Source organism: Aedes albopictus, chromosome 1 (assembly GCF_035046485.1).
Source record: "Aedes albopictus strain Foshan chromosome 1, AalbF5, whole genome shotgun sequence".
NCBI classification, from domain to species: Eukaryota; Metazoa; Arthropoda; class Insecta; order Diptera; family Culicidae; genus Aedes; species Aedes albopictus.
In genome coordinates, this window is record NC_085136.1 from 337,950,860 (window position 1) to 337,966,230 (window position 15,371).

General features: G+C 49.9%; 1 protein-coding gene across 1 annotated transcript; it reads left to right on the top strand.

Annotated features, from left to right (window-relative positions):
* Positions 1-281: 281 nt before the first annotated feature.
* LOC109417255 (nuclear pore complex protein Nup98-Nup96) lies at positions 282-14,879 on the top strand. Its single transcript, XM_029864493.2, has 6 exons — positions 282-968; positions 1,053-3,378; positions 11,051-12,552; positions 12,620-13,822; positions 13,884-13,996; positions 14,058-14,879. Exons 1-6 carry the CDS (start codon positions 689-691, stop codon positions 14,379-14,381), a joined length of 5,748 nt encoding a protein of 1,915 aa, XP_029720353.2. The 5' UTR covers positions 282-688; the 3' UTR covers positions 14,382-14,879.
* The last annotated feature ends 492 nt before the right edge of the window (positions 14,880-15,371 follow it).

Here is a 15,371-nt window from a genome sequence, read left to right on the forward strand (position 1 = left end):
TAATAGTTCATTCCGTTCTCCTTAGAAACGGCAAAAGCTTTTAATAAAGCCTTGTTTTTTTTCATGTTTTACTCAAGGTTTTACCACAGACGAATTTATCTTCGTTTGTGGCTTTACTCTTTTACTTGATTTTCTTGCTATGCATAAATATTTTATATCAATCGGCAAATCCCCATTTATAAATTAGCATACCTGTTCGATAAAAATACTTTGCGGTTGTCAGATCGAGCTTTCCGAAGATGACATAAAAAGCTCTCGATGGCCCCGCGACAGCGAGCCGAACCGACCACCGCTTTCGTTTTGTTGAATCAACGTGAAAACTGTGATCGAATTTTCGCTCGGAAAAATATCCCGCAAATCTCAGTGAAAACCGTTCGGTTCTGCATGAAAGTAGTGAAATAACGTTGCCTGCACCGATCAGCGTGTGAATAAAGTGAAATTTGCTGGTTTCGAGTGTGATTTGGTGTGAAAAATTGATTGGGAAGATTGGAATCGGTTTTCGCCTCTTCTTCTTGTTTGTGTTGGCTGCTCGCGCGAGTGTCGCGGCGAGGTTATGTTCGCGCGTTTTCATCATTGACAGTTCGGTCAGTGTTGTGATTGAAGTGGCGACGGAGAAATCAAAACAAAACGTGAAATCGATCGCGAATAATTTTCTGTTTCGGAAGAGTTTTGATTTAGCCGGGTGATCATGTTTGGCCCCAAGCAGGGAGGATTTGGCCAAACGAATGCTGCGGCTGGTTTCGGGACGTTCGGTACCACCGCTGCGACGGCCAGCCCGTTTGGCCAGGCGAGCACTTTCGGAAAGCCAGCGACGACGGGGGCCTTTGGGGCTACGCCCGCTTTTGGCCAGCAGGCGACCCCTTCGCTGTTTGGACAAACGCAACCCGCCGCGGGTGGGCTGTTCGGTGCGAGTACTACGGCGGCACCCGCTTTCGGTGCTCCGGCCACCACCCAGTCCGGGTTCGGAGGTGAGTGACGTCATCGAGATTTTACTGCGACGCAATATGCATTTTCGTTCAAACGGGAAAATTCATGTCTGTTATTTTTTCTAGCTTTCGGTCAGCCGCAACAGCAAACCACGTCGCTGTTTGGAACACAGAATAATACGGCTCCGACTACTTCCCTGTTCGGAAGCAATAATAACAATTCGGCATTTGGAGCGGCCAAGCCGGCTGGATTCGGAGGATTTGGTCAACCGGCAGCGCAGACATCGCTTTTCGGCCAAGCCAGCACCAGTCAGACTACGACCGGGGGATTCTTCGGACAAACGGCTCAAAGTGGAGGACTTTTTGGAGCACAGAAACCGGCATTTGGGGCTACGGCTCCCATCGGCGCTGGGAATGGAACGGCGGTGGCCAAATACCAGCAGACGGCGTCGACAGATACGCTGGTCAAGAATGGACAAACGACCACGGTTCAGACCAAACAGCATTGTATCACTTTCATGAAGGAGTACGAGAACAAATCGGTGGAAGAACTGCGGATTGAGGATTACCAAGCGAATCGCAAGGGACCTCAAGCTGGTGCCGCAGGAGGATTCTTTGGTGCAACTCCAGCGGCCACACCGTTTGGAGCACCAGCCACACAGCCCCAGTCATTGTTTGGACAGACTACGACGTCTCAACCGAGCACGGGACTCTTCGGAAGTACCACAAACACATTCGGACAGTCCACGGCGCCGGCCTTCGGATCGACACAAGCGACTGCCTTCGGGAAACCATTCGGAACTACGGCCACAACGACTAGCTTTGGATTTGGTCAGACGAACACCAGCACTCTGGGAGGGCTCACAGCCAACAAACCGGCATTCGGAACCCCAACAACTGGACTATTCGGTCAGACTGCTGCCCCAGCTGCGAACACCTTCGGCCAATCCACTTTCGGAGGTTTCGGTGCCCAGAGCCAGACTCAGCCGGCCGGTGGATTGTTCTCGGGTACTACCACCAGCACTGCTGGAGCTACCCCGTTCGGAGGATTAGGGACACAAACCACGCAGACCGGATTCGGATTCGGAGCTACCACGGCGACCAACACCACCGGAGGAGGTCTCTTCGGCGCTAAGCCGGCCAGCACCTTCGGAACCATTCAGAGCCCCTTCGGACAAACCCCGGCTTCGACGGCGCCAACTTTCGGAGGATTCGGCACAACCACCAACACCGGGGGCTCCCTGTTCGGAAGTACCTTCAACAAACCGGCAGCTCCAGCCTTCGGTCTGAACACCGCCACCTCGACGGGAACCTTTGGAGGCGGCTTGAACTTTGGCACCGGATCCGGGTCCCTCTTCGGAAACACTGCTAACAAACCCGGCGGTCTCGGCACCGGAACTGGCCTATTTGGCAACACATCCACTCTCGGAGCGGGAACCGGAGCCTTTGGAACCCTCGGTACTTCCGGTTTCGGCGCGGGACTTGGAACCAACACCGGAATGGGCATGGCCGGACAACCCGCTCAAGCCGCAGTGCCCATCCATCAGCAGATCCTCGCTATGGTCACTTCTCCATACGGCGACAATCCCATATTCAAGGATATCAAACCTCTGACCGGAGCCACAGCAGAATCCCTAAAACCGACCAACCCAACAGCCCAAAAGGCCATCCTCGAAGGCGCCAATCAGCAGTTCAAAGTCTCGCCCAAAGTCACCGGAAGCGGCGTCCGAATTAAACCCGTCGGAGCTGCCACTCTCTCCAAAAAATCCCTCTTCGAAGGCCTCGAAGAGTACGACAGCACCCTCGAAGAATCTTTCTCTCTCAAACCGAACGCCAAACGGCTCATCATCAAACCGAAAGCGTCCACTCCAACGATCACGATTCCGAATCGCCTACCAACCTCCGCCAACGATTCCACCGCCGTCAAGGACGATCCAACCGCCAAAGAATCCTTCCGCAACCAAATTCCGGTCAATCCAGTCGAACCGCAATCCGCCGGCCAGGACACCAGCCGGCGCGTTTCCTGGCTCCAGTCGAACGCCCTGGACAAAGTCCGGCAGAGCAATCGCCTTTCGGAATCGGTGCTGGACACGACCATCAAAGAGTTCGCACCGTCATCGTCAGCCGCGCAGTCTGCGGCGTCGTCTCTAGCCGCAGCCGCCAAGGACCAGAACCTATCGCTGGATTCCGGTTCATCGCCCACGGGATCCACCGGATCGTCACAGCAAGGTGCCGGCGCCGCCTCCGGTGGTGGTCTGGGAGGAAAAGGCGAAGCTGGTGCAGGAAGTTCGCCGATCCAGCTGAACGATTCGCTGCTTTCGTCCAGCAATCGGTCGTTCCTGAATGACACCACGGCGAATGCGACCGGGATTGGCGATTTGTCGTTGATATCCAACAGCATCCAGGAGGAGGTGGAACCGCACCCGACGGGAATCGTGCTGCGGCGGCCGGGGTGAGTTATTTATTTATTATTTCTGCAGAAGCTACTGCTGCACGCTATGTCCAAAGGAAAGTATTATGACAAGTGAATGTACCCTAAGTGTTATTCCCTAGGATGGTAGGTTTGGACCTCTAGTTTCAGAATTTGAGCGGCTTAAAATATTTTATCTTGGATTTTTTGGATTTTCTTTCAATTTTTTGCTACAAATGTCAAGAAAAGTCATTTTAAAGCGTAGAGATTCCTTCTGGAATACAGGGATTCCTCCAGAAATTCCCCCTGGGATTTTACCAGGAATTTGTCCAAAAATTCCTCCAGGCATCAGAAATTGCTTCAGGGATTTTTTCCAGGAATTCTCTCAGATATTCTTCAAAGGACACAGGAATTCATCCAGGGATTTATCTTGGAAATCCTACAGGGTTTCCTTCAGTAATTCCTCCAAGGATTCATCCAGGAATTCCTCCAGAGATTTCTCAAGGAATTCATCTAGGGATTGCCCCAGGAATTCTACCAGAAATCCCTCCCAGAGTTCCTCTAGAGATTCCACCAGGAATTCATTTAGGGATTGCTCCAGACGTCCAGGAATTTCTCCAAGGATTATTCCTTCTCCAAATTATTCCTTCAGGAATTTATCCAACAATTCCTCTAGCGATTTTTCCAGGAATTCCTATAGGTATGCTGTCAGAAATTCCTCCAGGGATTCCGCAAAGAATTTGTTCAGAAGTTCCTCCAGCGATTTCTTTAGGAATTGCTTCAAGGGTTTCTCAAAGAATTTCTCTAGGGATTTCTACAAGAATTCCGCAAGAAATTTGTCCAGAAGTTCCTCCTGAGATTCCTCCAGAAATTGCTTTACAGATTCCTCCAGGGATTTTTCCATGAATTCTCCCAAAAATTCTTCCATGAATTCTCTCTAAAATTCTTCCAAGAACTGAAGAAATTCTTGAAGAAAGTTTCTCTAAGGATTCCTCCAGGAATTCCTCAAGAGGTTTCTTCAGAAACTTCTCCACAATTCCTCTAGGGAATCCTGCAGGGATTCCTTCAGGATTTTTCAAGGGTTTGCTTCGGGAATATCTTCAGGGAGTACTCCAGGATTTTCTCCTGGAACTCCTCCAAGGAATTCAGGGTTTCCTTCAGGTATACCTTCAGAAATTCCTTCAGGAACTCTTTTGGGAATTCCTCTACGAATTTATCCAGGAATTCCTCCAGAAATTTCTCTAGGCATTGATCTCTAGGGATTGCTCCGGAATTTTACCACAGATTCCTCTAGACTCTAGAGATTCCACTAGGATTTTTTTCCGGGGATTGCTCTAGGCATTCGCCAGGAATTTCTCCAAGGATGCCTCCAGGAAATCCTCAAAATTTTGTTTCAGAAAGTCATCCAGGGATTCCTCTAAGAATTCTTTTAGCGATTTCTCCAGGAACTCCTCTAGGTATATGTTAAGAATTAAATCGATTAATTGCGCAGATGCGCCCATTTCTAAAAAGACATGTGTCACCCAATACTAAATAAAAGTTTGTTGTTTTGTTACCGAGAAGAGCAAACGTGCTTTTTATTGCTCCCGAATAAAACTCCCGGATTTACCAGTAGTGTGGACATTTTTGGTCCAAATTTCGAACCGGATTGTGTCCAGGAGTGTTCTCCGCGCGGTCAAGCCGGAAAAAGTGAGAGGATAGTTCCTGCGGAAAATACGATTTCGCGTTCGCGGTCATCGTGAATGCCGTCCGAACATAATGAGAAGTGAGAGACTTGCTCTGCCGTCGTGAGACGCGGACGAAATGAGAAAAACAAAACAAACAAAGTGAAGTCAGATGACGGAAGAAAATACACCATCGTCGACACCGCGAGGAAGAGGCAGAGAAGCAGGAACAACGTCGACAGCAATCAATGGCAGAAATAAAGGTGCATGCCCTAACGGCTCGGCGAAAGTCCGTTGTGGCAAAGCTCCAGGGCGTAGTTTTTTTTTTTATTGTATTAACGTGTATTTTAACTTAAATGCTAATTTTGCACTTAGCTCCAGCGCGTAAAGGATCTCCTGGACGAAGCCGCAAACAACAGTGTTTACCATCTGGAGACATTCTTGCGACGTGTGGATTCGTGCTACGACGAGTACAACGCAATTCAAAATGAGATTTACGCCGAGTTTCCCGATCAGCGATTGGAGCAGGAGCAGTTTTTCATCGAATTCGAGATGGTGTACGAAGATCTTCGAGATGAACTTTGTCAAGCGATTGATGAGCTCCGGAAGAATGATGTCCCGCTAAGCTGGCAGTTGCAGAAATCGTACATCGTCAACCAGCTGTCGTGAATCAATTGCCTGGATTGCCAAACGTTCCTCTACCGGTTTTCGATGGCGCGTATGAGAAGTGGTTCCGCTTCAAACAGCTGTTTGAGGACCTAATGCAAAAGCATCCACATCTTTCTGATGCAACCAAGCTACTTACACCAATGCCTGAAGGGGAAAGCGGAGAGCGTGCTGAGTGCAGATCGTAAACGATAATAATTTTCAAATCGCTTGGAACGTACTAGAAGAACGGTTCGAAAATCAAAGAACCATCGTTGACGTGCACATCGGGTGACTGCTGAATCTTCGGAGGATGTCGAGGGAAAGCTCCAGTGAACTGCGTCAGCTCGTCGTTGATTGCAGTCGGCATGTAGAAGCACTGATATTCCATGCGCTGCCGATGCAAGGAATGTCGGAACAACTAGTGATTTCGTTTCTAACATCCAAACTCTACAGTGTCACTAGCACTGTGGGAGAATAGCGTGAAACCGAAGGAACTTCCGAAATACAAGCAAACACTGGAGTTCCTGCTCGTTGCTTCGTTCAAGAGCGTTGTGAGGTGAAATCCAAGTGCAAGTTCCCGGAAGCGAGTAAGCCGAAGATGCTGGCATCTGCAGCAAACCAACGCAGCGGGTGCATGCCGTTCAAGCAGCTGAGGACGTGTGTTCGGTGTGCGACGGCAGTCATAGTGTGAACAAGTGCGATGCGTTGAAGCAGATGCCCATGAACGACAGGATGGCGAAGATCAAGGATCGACAGCTGTGTTTCAATTGCCTGCATTGTCACCGAGTTGGACAATGCAGATCACGAGTGTGCACGGTTAGTGGTTGCGGAAAACGGCACCATACCCTATTGCATTATGAGAACGTTTCGCCGGAACAGCAGATTGCAACCGCAGTCACCGATGAACAGAAGGGTACTACCACTCCACAGTCAGGACACACGGGCACAGCTAGCCCAACAATTTCCAACGTCAGCACCGTGATGTCATCGCAACGGGTTTGTGAGAAGGAAGTTCTGCTTTCAACGGCTGTTGTGGAGGTGCAAGATGCTCATGGATCGTACCACCTTTGCCGCGCCTTGTTAGACTCGGGCTCGCAGTCAAACTTCCTTGTTGAATCTGTCGTTCGTCAACTGCGGTTGCAGAGAGAACGAGTTCGAGCGCCTGTGATCGGGATAAGTGGAGAGAAGCGTATCGTGACGCACCAAGCCGTTGCGAAGGTGAAGTCGACTCAGCAAGCTGCTGCCTGGACTCTCGAGTTTCTAGTGGTTCCGCAAATTACCGGTTGTCTGCCTACTCGGAAGTTAGACATCTCGCAGTGGCAGTTGCCATCTGAAGTGCATCTAGCGGATCCCAGGTTCAACGTTCCAGCCAAGGTAGACATGCTCATAGGAGCGGAGGTGTTCTTCGAGTTGCTGCTGTCGGAGCATTTGAAGCTTAGGGATTGTCAAGTTACGCTATGGAACAGTAAGCTGGGATGGATTGTGAGTGGAGCAATTACGAGCATTCAGCGAACAGTTGCGGTATCGAACGTAGATTGCTCGGAAACATCGGAATCGAACCTGAACACTCTTGTGCAACGATTCTGGGACCAGGAAGAAGTTGCAGAAACGATGAAGGTCAACATGGAAGATGAGCAGTGTTTGCAGCATTTCGCCAAGACATATCGGCGCGAAGAAGGTCGTTTCGTGGTCCGTCTGCCATTCCGGGACAACTTGAATCAGCTGGGAGAATCCCGAGCCATGGCAGAGCGGCGATTCTATCAACAAGAGAAAAGGCTCAATGCTAACGTCGATCTCAAGCAGCAGTACTCCGCCTTTATGCCCGAGTACATAACTTTGGGACATTGTGTGAAGGTTGATGATACTGGAACTCCTGGATTCTACTTGCCACGCCATGCTATCGTCAAACCATCAAGCTCGACCACCAAACTGCGCGTGGTATTTGACGGGTCAGCACGGTCGGACACCAACGTCGCATTGAACGACGTGCTGATGAGTGGACCCGCTATCCAAGACACTCTTGCGGCAATAGTTCTGCGGTCTCGGAAACACAAGTTCCTGTTCACCGCGTACGTGATCAAGATGTTCCGACAAGTGCGAGTGGATGATAGAGATACGTGCTACCAGCGAGTGTTGTATAGAGAGGATCCCAATGCGAAGCTGGATGCTTTCGAGTTAAAAACGGTCACATACGGCACGTCATGTGCGACGTTTTGTGCAACCGCCTGCTTGAGACAGTTGGCCATAGACGATGGAGAACAGTTTCCACTTGGAGCTCGTGTGGTGAAGAAGGACGTCTATATGGACGATGCAATATCCGGAGCCGATACATTGGAGGACGCATTGGAGTGCCAATCGCAGCTCATCACTCTACTGGAACGAGGAGGCTTTAAGCTCCACAAGTGGTGCGCAAATGCTCCTGAACTTTTGGAACGTATTCCGGAAAAGGACAGAGAGCAGCAAGTGAAAATAGAAGATCAGCTATTCAACGATGTAATCAAGACCCTAGGTCTCCTGTGGGACGCATCAGCGGACGTGTTCTTGTTTCGAATTGGAAGCAACGAGGAGTCTCCGGATTACTACACGAAGCGACTTGTTTTGTCGGAGACTGCGAAGATATTTGACCCCCTAGGTCTACTGGAGCCGGTCACAGTACAAGCAAAACTCTTCGTTCAGCAGCTATGGTCATTGGAGTTGGATTGTAACGAGCCGATTCCCGATGAGCTGGAGATAGCTTGGAGGCGATTCAAGAATCAGTTGCAGCGAATTAATGAGATCCGAATCCCACGCAGAATAGTAGCAGACGAAGCCACAGGGTTCGAAATACACGGGTTTTCGGATGCCAGCAAGAAGGCGTTTGGAGCATGTGTGTACCTGCGAAGTATCAAGAAAGACGGCTCTTCTACTATGCAGTTGCTCAGCAGCAAAACTCGTGTTACTCCACTACCTACGAAATCTGGAAGCAAGAGAGCAAGAAGACCTTATACTGCACCGAGAGCTTTGCTTTGTGGTGCTCTACTGTTGTCCAAGCTTATCGCGAATGTATTGAAGGCCCTGGATATGGAAATCGACAAGGTGATTTTGTGGTGCGATTCACAAGTCGTACTGTGCTGGCTCAACAAGTCGGCAGCCAGTCTAGAAGTCTTCGTGGGCAGCAGAGTTCGGGAGATTAATCAACTAACACGCGACTACCAGTGGCGCTACGTCAGCACAACCGAAAATCCTGCTGATTTAGCTTCCAGAGGAGTCTCTCCGGACGATCTACTGCATTCGAATCTCTGGTGGCACGGTCCTGTGATGCTCCAGCAGAGTGAAGATCCCTACGTGCCTCCCGAACTACCCACCTTCAGCGACGAGCAGCTCGAAATTATGGATCCTACCTACTGTCAACTGGTCGTGCGCTCTGATCCGTGCGAGCTACTGACGGGACACAGCAGTTTTCGAAAACTACAGCGAATCGTTGCCTACGTGTACCGGTTCGTGAACAACTGTCGGAAGGTGAAGGCTGACCGGTCAACCGGGGTACTTACGGTATCGGAACTACGTCGTGCAACGTTGAAGGTCATCTGGAAGGTGCAGCGAGAAGGATTTGCCGAAGAGATTCAGATGTTGCAGAGTGGAAGGACAAGTCAAAGTAAGTTGCTGCAGCTGTCTCCGTTCCTCGACACCGACGGGCTGCTACGAGTCGGTGGCCGTCTGAAGCATGCAAGGATTCCGTTTCAGCGAAAGCATCAGCTGCTGTTGCCATCTGGACATCACGTGACAAGGATTCTGATTGAGTCGTTGCATAAGGAACATCTGCACGTGGGCCAACAAGGTCTACTAGCCATCGTTCGAAACCGTTACTGGCCGATAAGGGGTAAAATCGTTGTGCGGCAAGTTGTTAGAATTGTGTGCGTTGCTTCCGGATGAAACCTCCGGAAATAGAGCAGCTGATGGGAAATCTGCCGGAATACCGCGTTGTACCTGCCCCAGCATTTGCTAGAACCGGCATTGATTATGCAGGACCCATCTACATCAAGCGAGGTCGTGGTCAGGTACGCGTGAAGGCCTATATTGCGCTTTTCATTTGTATGAGCACAAAGGCCATACATTTGGAGGTCGCGCCTGACCTTACAACCGAGGCATTTCTGGCAACCCTACAGCGCTTCGTCGGCAGAAGAGGCACCCCTGAGCAGCTTTACTCGGACAATGCCACAAATTTTTGTGGAGCGCAATCCGAGTTAACAGAACTGTACCAGCTTTTCAAGACGCAACAGGCATCCGTGAAGATTAACCAGTTCTGTGAGGCGAAAAAGATACAATGATCCTTCATTCCACCCCGCTCGCCCAACTTTGGCGGGATTTGAGAAGCTGGGGTCAAGGCGGCCAAATCGTTGCTGAAGAAGGTACTGTGTGAAACTTCGTTGACCTACGAGGAGCTAACAACGGTGGTCGTACAAATAGAGGCGATACTCAATTCGCGGCCGATGACTCCGTTAACGAACGATCCAAATGACTTGACAGCATTGACCCCTGCTCACTTTTTGGTGGGTCGTGAACTCGCCTCTCCTCCTGAACCGAACTATGAGGAAGTTAAGGTATCGTATTTGTCGCGCTGGCAGTATCTTCGGCGGCAAAAACAGGTGTTATGGTCGAGATGGTCGTCGGAGTACCTCAACGAACTTCAGTCGATGGGTAAATGGTACAAGGAGAAATGGGTTATCAAACCTGGAATGTTAGTGGTCCTGCGATAGGAGAACATGGCTCCACAGCAATGGCGCCTTGGACGGATTGTGCAGATTCATCCCGGCTTGGACAACATCGTTCGAGTAGTCACCGTCAGGACAGCGAATGGTGAAGTAAAGAGGGCAATCGGAAAGATTGCGGTTCTACCGATTGATGATAACTCCCTGTAAGGATTGCTGGACACTACGTGCCAACCGAGGGGAGGATGTTAAGAATTAAATCGATTAATTGCGCAGAAGCGCCCATTTCTAAAAAGACATGTGTCACCCAATACTAAATAAAAGTTTGTTGTTGTTTTGTTACCGAGAAGAGCAAACGTGCTTTTTATTTCTCCCGAGTAAAACTCCAGGATTTACCAGGAGTGAGGAGTCTTTGCTGAAGAACTTTCCAGTCTTGAGATAATTCGCTTTAATAGCGTAACGCAACTGGACCCATACCCTTTAGAGAAAGACGTATGTTCAGTAGCAAGGTTGGTTTCACCGGCTCCGTTAAGCCTTTTGGCGCGTGATCCTTAAATAAACAATAATTGTTCATTTAAGGATCACGCGCCACAAGTAAAAAACAAGTAAAAACAAAACAAAGTTGGTTTATTAATGCAGAGTTTTTCAGTAGTTAATTGGGCCTAAGCAACATCTTTGTAAATTTGACTCTTTATTCTCTTGTCCCCTTTCCAGCTATTACACCATCCCTTCGTTGGACGAAATCCTACAGCTGATGGACGCGGAAGGCCGTTGCGTGGTATCGAACTTCACCATTGGCCGCAAGGGTTACGGCAACGTATACTTCAACGAACCGATCGATGTCGCCAATCTGAACCTGGACGAAATTGTCCACTTCCGCCACAAGGAGGTGATCATCTACCCGGACGATGAGAACAAACCGCCGGTGGGACAGGGTCTCAATCGGAAGGCTCAAATCACGCTGGACCAGGTGTGGCCGCACGACAAAACGCTGCACGAACCGATAAAGGATCCCCACCGGTTGGCCCTGATGGATTACGAGGGAAAGTTGAGGCGGGTGTGCGATAAGTGTGATACCAGATTCCTGGAGTACCGACCGGACACCGGAAGTTGGGTCTTCAAAGTGGACCATTTCTCGAAGTATGGGCTAAGCGATAGCGATGAGGATGAGCCACCGGTCGATCCGAAGAAGGCGAAGATGATCGGCGTCGAGGATGATAAGCTCGGAAAGGAGAAGGGGGCGATTCCAAAGAAGCCGATGGGAGCGACCGGGTTGATCGCTAGGGAAAAGGTTCTGGGTCAAGAGGATCTGAGCTACTCGATGATCGCCCATGACTCGTTGGCGCCAACTAGTCCAACAGCGGCGTTGGCCCTTGGAATGGGCACGGATTCGCACAAATTGCAGCTGATGAAGGCTTCTTTTTTCGTGGATGATGATTACGACCGGAGATCTATGATATCGGACATGACCGACGGCGGAAGGGACAGTCCAGACCAAATGGTTCCCAACAAGCCATATTTCGGACTGGGAAGGACCATGACGAGCAGTTTGTACATGAGGGCTGAGTCCCCCAAAGTGGTAGAAGCTGAATCCATGCAGATGGATGACTTCGTCAATCCCGCGACCTTGTTCACCACTTCCACGAGCAAGAACTTCCAGGAGCAACAGAAACTCAAGCATGCCCAAATCGCGGAAATTCCTCGTCCTATAGGACCAAGGTCGCTCCCTTTGATTCTGAAGCCCAAAGTGGAACTGGTTCACTCGAATAACATCGTAATTCCACTGCAAAAATCCGTACTAGCTCGTTTCCTGAACAACAAATCCGACCTGGCCTTCTTCCACGGGCGCAAGTTCAAGGTCGGCTGGAGTTTCCCGTCCTCGCTGGTCCAGCTGAACACGGTCGAAAACTGCGCCACCCTGCTGAAAAAGGACGAACCGATGCCCCTTGGCGATCTGCACAGGTTCTTCGCGGGTCGCACTGCCCGGGATTACTCCCCGGCAGCACTGCAAATGCTTCGCATTCGATCGTCCGCGGAGATACCCCAGTTCGCCCGAACCGTCGAAGAGCATCTGAGGATTCAACTGAAGTACGACACGGCGCGGAAGGTTCCCGGAAGCGATTGTCCGCATTACGTCGCCGGAGGAAAGCATGCGGCGCTCGCGGATCATCTCGAGACGTCCAGGCGGATTGCCAGCGGAGGAGACTTGGATCCGGGTAAGTTGGGAGTAGATTGAAACTTATCGGGAGAACTAACTTTGATTGTTTTATCTTTCAATTCTAGCCGGTTTTGAAGCGCTTTGCGTGGAAGTTTGGTCGCTCTGTGCCGCCCTGTGGGGTGCCCGTGAGGAGCTGGAAGACGTCGAGGAAAGTGCCCACATGAGCATCATGTTCCGTCGCGATCTGTTCTCCGAGTGGATCGAGGAAGTGGTCACCGATCTGTCTGCTAGGGAGGTGACCGCTGCCCTCAAAGGCAAAAAACAGGACTATCTCGATCAACTGCTGGAACTGATCTGCACCCACAAGGTCCTGGATGCCTGTGAGTTGGCCTTCGAGAACAACGACATCAACCTTTCGATGCTGCTGGCGCAGATCTCCGGAGGTCCAACGGTTCGGCAGCTGGTGCAGCATCAGCTGAGCTCCTGGCAAGACGTGGAAGCGGACAAATTCATCGATCCTCGTCGGTTGAAGATCTTCATGTTGATCGCTGGAATTCCATTGCTCTCCTCATCTCATGGAGCCATCAACATTTTCGAAAAACTCGGTTGGCTGAAATCCATGGCCCTGCATCTCTGGTACCTTTGCTCTCCAACGGCCTCCATCACCGATGCCCTTATCAACTACGAAAAGTCCTTCGGATCCAGTGATTTCTTCGCCCTTCCACCAACCCCAGCTTATACCTCCCGCGTCAAACTGGATAGCTCCAAACCCATCCAAGACATCCGGTTTCACCTTCTCAAGCTCTATTCCAAGCGGTCCCACCCCTTGGAATCGCTGCTGAACCCAGCCACCCACACCCCAGATCCCCTGGACTTCCGCCTATCTTGGTTCCTGCTGCAGATCCTGGAAACGCTCGGCTATCACCACTGCTCGGAACTGTCCCGAAGCCAACTGCACGTCTCCTTTGCCAGCCAGTTGGAAAACCACGGCCTATGGCATTGGTCGATCTACGTCCTGCTGCATCTCAACGACAAATCACGGCGCGAACTGGCCATCCAGGACCTGCTGTATCGTTACATTCAACTGTCGTCCTCGGAACAAGAGGACCAGGATCAGGAGGATGAGGACGAGGAGTACCGCCAACGAGAGCAGTTCATCGTCGACGAGCTGGGCATTCCGGAGAGCTGGATCTTCTGGGCCAAGGCTGTGCGGGCCGGAGCCCAATTCGACTACCATCGGCAGGCGCGTTTCCTGCTCAAGGCCAAGCAGTGGTCCCAGGCGCACGAAGTCATCATGGAGCACATTGCGGCCGACTGCGTGATCAATGGTGAGTAGTTTGTTGATAGTCAATGAGTAAATCCTTCTGAGACTCAGACCCCTCTTTCCAGATGATATCCCTTATCTGAAGTCATTGTTGAATGAGTTCGAGGATGTGAAGCAAATCTCCAACTGGTCCATCAAGGGTCAAATCCTGAAAGACTTCATCGAGTTGAACGAGAAGGTAAGCGCAAGCATAGTAGTTCTCCAACTGTTCATAACTTTAAATCTATCTGGCCCCACAGTTCGACCTGATCCGGGACGCCATCGACGACGAGGTGGCCGAAGCGCGACTCGAGCAGCTAAAACCCAAACTGTCCGACCTCTGCTCGGTGATCAAAATGTTCCCCTGTCCGACGCCGAAGCATCGCCTGTGCCAGAGCGAAATCGCCCAACGGCTGGCGTTTCTGATACGGTCGTTCTTCGCGCAGGATCCCCGCATCAACAGCTGTGCGCTGATGCGAAGTGCCCTGGAGAAGCTGCCGCTGCCGCAGGAGTACGCCAAGGAGGAACTGCGGCACATGCTGAGTGCGTTTCTGGCGGAGGACCTCCGGAAGCAACAGCAGTAGATAAGACGGCGGGTCGCACCCGTGAAGTTTTAATCCTAGGAATCACATCGACTATCGAGAGTAAGACAACCCAAATTATACAAGTTAGAACGGAACAGAGTATTTTCTAGCAACCCTATCACTTTATTCACTTGTTGAGGCAACAATATAAATAACTATCTACACACAATGCAACTGGTTATCGATTTATAAGCACACATATATGGTTATACGTGTGAATACACGGGACAGTCTAATAACTTCTATCTTATTATTGCAAACGTAAGTGTACAACAGTTGGAAATGAGATAAAGTCTACAACTAACTCTATGACATCGTTATCAGTTTGTTTATGTTGTGTATGAGTTATCTAATTTTGAGAGAACAATTTGGAAATACTTCGGGAGTGTGTAAACAGCAAATTATAGTTGATTTTTGAATTAATAGCTTTAAGCCTGTAGGTGTATATTAAGATAATTTGGAGCAAAAAGATATCCAAACTAAAAGTAATGAAGCTAATATAGTTGTTTTCATTGCAGCAAGCGTGATGACCGGCCCTATAATCCCACGGAAAACTTGTAACCAACGAAGGAAGAAGAACTACTTTCCCAACTTAACCTGTTTGAAAAACAAATAAGACAAAATCATTATTCAATGTGTTACTCCTAATTTACAATAATATTTATAGCACTCTGGCGTAATGGAGCCTCATGAGATCTCATCAGTCAGTGGCCTACTTTCAGGTCATTTCGGGCAATGATTAACTACAAGACATGTAAACCAGTCTCTACCACTATTCCGACTTAAAGGCCGATACTAAAGCAATCTGAGAAAGCCTCCGGTTTCGACATGTTTCGACAAAGCTGATCCAGATCTACGGCACCCCTCATCGACCGACTCCAACCTGCTGGACATGGAAGATAACGAAGATGATGGTATAAGGATCGTCATCAACCCCCAAGAATCTTTAGCAAGCAGCAAAGGATCCGAAGATAACAAGGGTTCTACGGG